We start from the raw sequence: 9,453 nt of genomic DNA, 5'->3' as shown, positions 1-9,453 counted from the left end.
CCATTCTGACAGGTGTGAGGTGATACCTCAGTCATTTTAATTTGCATCTCTCTGATGATCAGTGACTGTGCATTTTTTCATGCCTCTTGGCCATCTGTATGTCCACTTTGGAGAAGTGTCTATTTAGGTCCTTTGCCCACCTCATTCCTTTTTAAATAGTAATCACACACTGGAATATTTTGGATATATTGAATAAAGCATTATCTTTACATTAAAAATATATGTTTTATTGATTTCAGAGAGAGGAAGGGAGAGGGAGAGAAACATCAATTGGCTACCTCCCGCACGCCCCCTACTGGGGATGAAGCCCGCAACCCGGGCATGTGCCCTGGCCTGGAATCTAACCAGCGGCCTCCTGGTACATGGGATGATGCTCAACCACTGACCCACACCAGCCTGGCTACCTTTTCTTTTTTTAATGTGGCTACTAGAAAGTTTTAAATTACTTTTGTAGATGGCATTCTATTTCTATATTTCTGCTCTAGGGAGTGGGCTGGGCTAAATCTGATTTTTATTTTCTGGCTCTACTGCAGGCCCCAGAGGTTGGGGACGCTACCACCAGTGGAAGTGGGGATCTGTGTGGGGGAAGGCCCTGCCCCTCAGGGACCAAGCACATGCCACCCCGGGGCAGGGGGGAGCCAAGCTCACAGGATCAGCCTGAGAGCATCGGTGGGAGTCCCAGGCGGCAGGCTCACTTAGGCACGCGGCCCACGGCCCCCATGGGTGTTAGACGGGCACCGGCCTTGGCACAGCATGGCTCGTGCAAAGAACACTCATCTTTGTCCTGAAGACCTGGGTTCCGCCACTGACTGTGCCCAAGCCTCTTGGCACCTCACAGGCAGTTAATGGGAAATGGGGCCACGTTCGGGTCTACTCCTCCCAGGCTCCCAGGGCCCGTGTGAACCACAGGGGGAGCCCGCGTTGGCCGCTGCGGACGGCTCTCGGAGGAGGGCATTACAGAAGACGTTCACATATTTCTGGGATTCTGACTTGCTACCAGCACATAACTCGTTTGAACTCTGCTGAAGTGCAGCTTTGAAAAGCTCTGTTCCACTCTCTTCAACGCGCACCAGTGGCCAGGAGCAGGCACCTGGCTCGCTGTTCATAGAACCGGACGGAACAAAATCTGGGCTGGAGCTTTCAAAGGGAGCTGCTTGCTCTGCACGGGCGGACGCAGCCGGCAGGAGCCATGGAAGGGCAGCTGAGGCAGACCTGAAGGCCTAACCCCACAGCTGTCCAGCAGCCCCTCTCCAGGGCAACTGGCAATGACCAGGCAGCCAGAAGGTTGAGTGTTGCTCTTAGGAAGCCCAAGTCTGTTCCTGCCACCTCACCCACTTGACACCAGTCCTAGGAGCCAAGTTTGAGTCCCAAAGAGCTCTGAGGATCCCAGGTCCACAGAAGTGCTCCTTCTTCAAAACTAAACATCTTTCACCAGGGGCGCATGTGCACACACACACACGCACACGCACATGCACACACACACACACACACACACACACACACACACACACACGGACACAGCAAGAGGGGAAACGCTCCCGTCTTTTACCTTCTAACATTAAACCCCATCAGGGCAAGTCTTCAGTTCCAAGAAGTTGTGTGTGCACAAGCCCCACGAGAGGCACTGGGTTGGCTCAAGACGGATTATTCTAGGCTTATCCTGGGATCTGAGTCCCTAAGAAGCCTGCGAGCTTTTCTCATCAGCAGGGTTGCTCATGTCAGGTGCTCCAGGGCCTCTGCAGGGCCCAGGATTGTGAGAGCCAAACCCTCCTCGCCCTGGTTCTAGGTGGGGCGCGGGAAGTACCAGGTCCGCGTCACAGAAACGCATCCCCGGGGGAGAGAGCAGCCTTCAGAGATGGCAGGAGAACTTAAACTGGGTGAAGTTCCTGAATTCCCGGGACCATATGCCGCAGAACCCCAGGTGCCTCTTCTCGAGGAGGGGGCAAGGCTCAGCAGGCAGCAGGCCACCCGCCACTTGGGAGGCAGCAGGGCTGAGGCTGAGGTAGTGATTACGGGTGGGTGAGGAGACGAGGTGCCAGCCCTGCCTCCCCCATCCCCCCCCCCCCCCCCCCCGCCGCCATGCACTGGGACTCCTCATAGAGCAGTTTTTAAAGGAGCTGCCGTGTGTGACCCACAGATCTAATTCTCCCCTCAGCTGGAAAACAGGCGCTCTAAACTCCCAAAGCTCTTTGCGTTCCAAAACTCAACCTCTGCTCTTGAAATCTTGGTGTTTCTCGGGTTGACACAATTCCTCTCTTTGAATACTGTATCCTCTGATGTTTCAGAGCCTAGGTGGAGTTGAGTCAGTGTCAAAACCTACTAGTTTAGGGAACTTTAGGCTGTACAGCTAGTTAGTGCAAGAGATGGGGCTGGAATTTTCACTGCTGGTTCAGTCCTTGGGCCTGTTCCACCCTTGGCTGAGGGGTCAGAGACCACCTGCAAAGAGCCTATGCAATGTTTTGCTTCTGAGCACTGGAGGCAGCCAGGGTAGCTTGAGGTTTACTTGCCACAGGAGAGCTTGAGGTGTTATTCGCACAGGACATTGCCCCATGGCTTTACCTCTCTCCCCCAGGTAGATACAAAGCTGGGCTTACTGCAGAATACATGAGGATGGAAGAAGAAAAAAAAAGTGTGGGGGGGAATGAACAAGGAGAAGAAAACAGTGGGGAGTTGGGGGAATGAGAACACGTGACCAAAGGAACCCTTTGTCTTAAGGGTCTGCTGACAAAATCCAACAAAGATTCTCCAATAAACTAGGCAATACCTCCATCTGGTGGCCACCGAGGGCTATGCCTCAGAAATGGAAATGCAGCGAGAATCCAGTGGTTAACTTCTGAGGAATACCCACTGTCTCCCCGCGCTGGTTGAGGCTGGCACCTGGCACAGGGGGGAACGTTGAGGAAGACTGGCCCCCAGCAGGAAGCTGCACTGCCTGTGGACTCCAGCATTAGTTGCCGGGGCCTAGAAGGTTTGGGCTAGCATGGGAGCCATGGCTGCTGATCCACTTGGGGTCACTGGGTCCTTCAGGCTACAGGACTCCATAGAAGAAAGGGCTCTTTAGGGCTCTGGTGAAGCCTCCCGGCCAGCCCTGTGCATAGCCAGCAGGCACCTGCTGCTCCAGGGACAGGCCTCGGTGGGCAAGGTCTCTTGGTTATTACTGCCTAGAAGTGACACTCCCGTCCCAAGCTAATCCAGTCTGCCTTGTAAGAGCTTCTCAGCCAGGAAAAGGAAAAGGAAAAGAAAAAAGGCCAGCTGCTGTGCAGAGGAGCCAGATGAACAGGGAGGACATTAATAAAAACAGGCCAAGTAATCATGGGGGCCAATCTCATTCATCAAGGTCCAGCCATTTGCCAAGGTATATACACATTTTATTTTTAAAAAAGTTTACAGTTTTCATTGTACACAACTATTAAGAGGTTATAGTCAGAGGAGGCATTTGTCTTGTTGACAGAAGTGCCCACTAGATCATCACAATGCAAGGGAAAAGATGGAAGGGAGGAGATGGGGCGAGGAAAAAATAAGTGGTAAAGAGCTCAGATTTCAACTAAGGGCTGGCGAGTCCCTTTTATCTCTTCAAGTATCACACAATATGTACCAAATACAATCAGTAAATAATGGCCATTCCTTCCCAAGGCCACAGCCAAGACCAGTATTTGCTGAATTAAGAGTCCTGGCCCTTCCTTCCTCAGGTGAGTGGAAAACCTTCACACCTGAGAGCCGTTAGCTCCCCCTTCCCCCAGGGGCCTCCACGCCAGCCAGTCCCTAATGGAATCGCCAAGGTGTCCGTGGCCAGAGGAAATATGGACGTGGATTCAGAAGTCCAAAGAAAACCGGGTGTTTGCCCAGTCAGAAATGCTTTGATTTCATGTGAACCCAGTTAGGAAGCTGGTGAAATAAAACTTACTTTTGTTAATGGCTTTCACTTTTCTAATCGAGTTCCTACAACACAGAAGGGTCACATGCCACAAAATCAAACACTAGTTCCCAGAAGCTTGACCCGTGGAAGCCAGTGGAAGATGTGTCTTTCATGATTCGCAGCCATCCCAACAGGAGGCGTCATACAAAGCAAGTGTCATAGGCCAAGGCCAAGTAGGGCTTCAGGGAGACGCTTGGGAGGGAAAAGTTCCTTTGAGGGGAGACACCCTCCAAGAGCTTAGATCAGCCAGTTGGCAATTAGAACAGCATTTGAAGTGGAAGAGGAGTATTAGGTACATGGCATCTTCTGGTAATTACCTCACTAGTATAAAATGCTGGTTGAAACTGCAGTCAAGTCAAGGAGGGCAATGAGACTGAAGACTAAAAGAGCAAAAATGCCGTAGTCTAGGTTGGCTACCAATAAACGCAACCCACAGGCTGGGGCTGGGGCTGGGGCTGCGGAGAGCAGTGGACCCACTGCCGCAGCCATCTTGCTTGTTGGTGTTTGGCAAGAGCTTGAGCTCGGTCATTTGAACAGGGGCAAAGGGTCGGCGCTGGCAAACCACAAGGTAGAGTTTTAGAAATGACGAGTATTAAGGAAGGGAAACTGCTAGAAGCAATCCTGACTTACCACCACTTCTAAAAGCAGTAGCATCCGGCCCTTCTGAGGGGCTCCAGCTGCGTCTGAGCGTTGTGATGGGACAAGCTGGAGAAGTGCTTGGTGCTGAAACACCCCCCTCAGCCTTCCTCTACCATCTATTACTGGGGGCCCCGAGTCCTCAGATCCATGCCAGCCTCTTCCAGCCCCCTCTGCATTGTAGGTATGGTCTCCTCCTCCCACCTCTTCCAGGTACCGGGAAGGGACAAAAAGTTAGCATTAAGAAGGGATTCTGTTCAACTTACCCAAAGTCCCCTTCGAAGTGGAGAGGTAAAGACCCACACAGAGTGAAAAACATGCATGGGACCAAGGTTAGTGCTCCGATGAGGCAGACTTGCACAGAATGAGTGATTTGAGTAGCAATTCTGGAAGCTTCCAGTACTAATAGAGAAGCCCTAATTACACTTTCATCACACAGACTTGGGAGACCACACACACACACACACACACACACACACACACACACACGCACAGCAGCCACACTCAGGTCTGTTTCTTAACACCTGCACCCCCCTCCGCGTCTTCACTTGGGATTCTGCACTACCAGATTTCTAGTGCCGAGCTCTCATCACAGGCAAGCTGGTGTCTTTTCGTTAGAAAAACAAGGATTCAGTTGAGGAGCAGAGCTGTGGCACACACCTTTCCTAAACTTGGTTCTGCTAGTTTTTGGGGACAAGATTTAAAACAATTATTTTTTTCAAGGTAATTAGAACACTATTGTTTATACAATATTGAAAAAATACAATTTTTTATTGTTTGAACTCAAATCACCACCCAGCACTTTAAGCCTACCCTAAGTCGCACCTACAATGCCGGTTATAGCACAAGCAAACTGCTAATTCAGCAGGTAAGCAAGTTAGACAGAGCCAGCAGACCCTCCCTCCCCCAGAGCAATGAGAAGACAACGTGCTAGATAAGAGTGAAGTACACCGTTACATGTTAAATAGTTAACACTACCCTTCCAACAAGCCACAAATGCTAGATCGGCAACTCAGTACGGTTAACTAACCACAGCCCTACATAACTGCACTTTTAATTTTTGTAAAGAAAACCTTTTGCTTCATGCCCGTAATTAACATAAAATAAGTAAATTCTTTGTCTTTTTTTATTTAGGAAAATAATCATGCTAAAAGCAAGTTGTACTTTATATAGATTTTCAAAGAAAAGATTGATTGTGCTTTTTGACTAAAAAAGATAGGGTATCTTCCAACCTCACTGACTCAAATCTTGTGGAATATAGCACTTCTAAACTAAAAACACACATCAGAAAGAAAAATTAAATTATCCCGGTGGGACATTCAAAAATTGTCTTTAGAAGGTTTTAGGATTGGCTAATTCTGTTCTTGTCCTACTGGTTGCGACACAAAACGAGTACAGAGGTGCTGTCTAGCGTTCTCCAAATTCAGCAGGCAACACTGAGATCTGAAAGAAACTGCCGGCAACCTGGACATATGGTTAGCTGAGTACACATTTCATTAGCAGGCATTGTCAACGGTCTGATTTCCTCTTACCATACACAGGAGAGAAGACTTTCTTCCTTCTCACCTGTTTTACTACTGCATCACATTTCTGATTCTTTTCCTCTATTCAGTCACACTCTGAAAAAAGCTGTGTTTTCCCCATGTACAGTCACTTTGGGTACAAGATACTTTATTTGTTCCAATTATTACTCATTTGAAATTTAGAATATGTGTTGGGTCTAAACTACCCATTTCCCACTCCCACAAGCAGATGATGACCAGGCCGCTGCCAAGAGCAGCAGTAGCAGGAAAACCAAAACCAAAACCAAAACGTGGAGGAGAGAACCCAGGAGTCACAGCCACCAGAAGGGTCTTCTTCCTGAGTCTAATGGTCCACTGAGCGGCTATCCAAGGAGGAGGCCATCTCTTGGCAGGTGAAGATTAAATTTGTAACCTGTCTAAGCACAATTCACACACACACCAAAAACCCAAACCCAAACCCCCAAATCAAAAAGAACCCACAACCACCCTCAAATTTAAAGCTCTCAGCCAGGGTAGCGTCTCAAAGTGGCCAATCGGATGAGGATGTGACTGCACATGCTGGAGAGGAAGCATCTTCCCAGCCACTTTTCTCTTCCTGGCCTGTCCTCTCAAAAAAGGTCTGGATTACAAGCTCTACCATAGAAAGAATCAAGTTCAGAAAACACTTCCCACAGGTTCTCCAAAGGAATCCACTCCAAAGGAATGGCTGCAGGGCCAAGTAGCCAGAAAGGCAGGAATCTACATATAAAAATGTACTTAAAATCCGAGTCAAAAATTGTTTTAACTTTCAACACTCCAATTAGCTCCCCGTTTACACTGTTACTCCACAGAAATGAGGCCACCTAGGTCGAATCACAGGAGGGAGCAGCTCCATGACGTGCTGGCTCTACACGCTCCCACAGCAGGCCTTTGCCTCCCAATTTCCTCCTTTCCGTTTTGAAAAAGCACTATTCTATCTTCACATCCAAGAGCTGGTTGGTTTGGTTTGTTTCTTTGGAACCATCAATAAAAGAAGCAACTTTTTCCTGTTATTTTTACTTGTCTACCTATCAGAGCGGCTATTTCTTTTGACAGTTAGTAGCACACAGGCTGACTTGGCCAAATGGACTTATGAATGCATGCATCCAGACCGCATATTGCTACCAAAATGGAATGTGGGAATATGCTATGCACCTCAGGTTGAGAAATGACCAAGAAATCAAGATCTAAAGGGTGATATATAATATATATATATCAATGCTATTATTCATAAAAACCTTGTTTAGTAATAAAAAAAATTGCTTTGTTTAAATATGAATATTATAGTCTGCTTCTCATGGTTAGGAAATAATAGTCTTTCTGAAAAGCAGGTGCTTTTTCTACTACAACTCCATATCCTGGGCCTCATCTTCTGAAAAGTCAGACATAGAACTCTCCGACGAGCTGTCACCGGTGCCTTCCTCCTGCTCCTTCAGTGCCTCCTCCGTTGCATATTTCTGGATGTACTCTGCACAGGGACAGGGATAAAGAAAACACAAGGGCAGTGAGCAGGCAGGCATGTGCTTCATGACCCCAATGTTGGGAAGTCCCAGGGAAGTCCCAGCTCTCCCAACTTGGGTGGGTGGGTGGGTGGGAGGTAACAAAGATAACATTTGTGGTCACAAAAACCAAGGGAAGACTTTGGAGTTTATGAATTTCACCCCATTAGGAGGAGAGGCAAAGCAGGACGGGGACTTGTAGGGGAATAAATACGCTGTATCACCATCTAGAACCCCCTGGGCCATCGCTTCCCAGATGTAAGAACACCTATCAGGTGGGTGAACATCCTCAGATGGATGCACACAAGGCAGCCAACCACCCTTGGGCCTTGGCTGCAAGGCACCGGAGGGTCAGCAGATATCCAGGACGATGCCCAGCGTGGAACGGCCTCCAGCCCTCTAACCGCCAGTGCGGCTGCCCTCCTCCAAACTTGATGGTTTGGGAAAATGTGTTCTCTGCACTTCCTTGTAACTTTCTATATTAATAAAACTATTCACCTCTCAGATAGCACTGGATTCCATAGTAATTTATAAAGAAATCCCCCATCATTTTTAGATTTGCAGTTATATAATTATAGTCAGCCAAATCTATTATTTTAGGAATAGACTTGAGTTTAAACAGATCCTGCCTGTGAGGTTTCTGCAGCTGGTAAAGCAGTCTCTCAATTTGCTCAGGAACGAGCTGCTGTCTGAGACAGCTACCTGGAGTGACTTTACCATGTATTATTCACCTGAAGATTTATGCTGCTGTACCCTAGGTTGAAAAAAACATTTAAGAACTGCTGAATAAACAATTAATCTTGTTCCTAAGATCTTTAAGTGCACACTGTTCTCAAGTAAATAGCCTATACACAATATGAAGAGACAAGACATTTAGATTCCTATTCAGAATGCCAGCAGGGAAACACACACATCCTCATATCCTTACGCTTTGTTTTTCTTCCCATGGGATTACTTAGGGGCTAAATAAGAGGAAGATGAGAAAAACAGCCAAATGGGACTGCCAAATCTGAATAACTTAGTGCAGGAACCTAGATAAGGATTTTTAATTTTTTATTTAAATGAGTGAGAATCATTGATCGGCTGCCTCCTGCATTCCTCCCCTACCCCCCTCACTGGGAATCGAGCCCGCAACCCGGGCATGTGCCCTGACCAGGAATCGAATGGTGACCTCATGGTTCATAGATAGATGCTCAACCAATGAGCCATGCCAGCCAGGCTAGATAAGAATTTTTTAAAAATATTTTTTAAAGGGTTGTTTAAAAAGAGAAAAAGAAGAGTATGTGACAGAGACCATAGTGGCCAAATCGGGCATTTACAAAAAAAGTTTACAGATTTCTGATTTAAGAGTCCTACAAATTCATTGTGACAAAGTTTTATGCTGAGATAATGAGTTGAGGGGGGGGGGGCGGGAAGCCCCTAACTAGGCAGAAACTGACATTAGCTTACCTTTTAGAGTGAGAGAAATGTTTATTAAAGCCCTAGAAATTTTATTTTTACTCTCTAATGGGCTGGCTACTTTGTAGAAATAAGCTGCTGCACTTTGACACTGTAATTTGATACTATCAGCCTTCTTAATTAAGTATATTCAAGGAAACACATACGTATTAAGTGCTTACTAGGACAAGGCCTTTCAGGAGAGAGAAAATGAAGAGCAAGGTCATTAATGAGGAGAAACCATGAGGAGAAAAGGCAGTGAGTTGCTGAGTGCATCAGAGGGAGAGAGCCGTGTCTGCACTGACCCCTGAAGGGCTTGGCTTCTCCACTGCAGCACAGGAGCCACCACTCCAGGGGAAAGCCGGTGCCTGGCCAAAAGCACAGAGGGAGAAGGAAGTGGCTGGGATGCTAAAATACAACCTTA

At 47.6% G+C, this 9,453-nt stretch overlaps 1 protein-coding gene across 2 annotated transcripts in view; it reads right to left on the bottom strand.

Moving 5' to 3' along the window:
• Positions 1–2,115: 2,115 nt before the first annotated feature.
• The window catches only part of UBE2H (ubiquitin conjugating enzyme E2 H), a 111,193-nt gene continuing 103,855 nt past the window's right edge, over positions 2,116–9,453 (bottom strand). Inside the window, exon 5 of one of the 2 annotated variants that reach the window (XM_079786436.1) lies at positions 2,116–7,561. In XM_079786436.1, the coding sequence (XP_079642562.1) occupies positions 7,437–7,561 (125 nt within the window). In that variant the 3' untranslated portion in view covers positions 2,116–7,436. The remainder of the gene's footprint in view (positions 7,562–9,453) is intronic. The other variant, XM_079786435.1, reaches the window with a different exon arrangement.

Source organism: Cnephaeus nilssonii (assembly GCF_951640355.1).
Source record: "Cnephaeus nilssonii genome assembly, chromosome: 12".
Classification (NCBI taxonomy): Eukaryota; Metazoa; Chordata; class Mammalia; order Chiroptera; family Vespertilionidae; genus Cnephaeus; species Cnephaeus nilssonii.
This window is presented reverse-complemented; position numbering and strand designations above follow the sequence as displayed.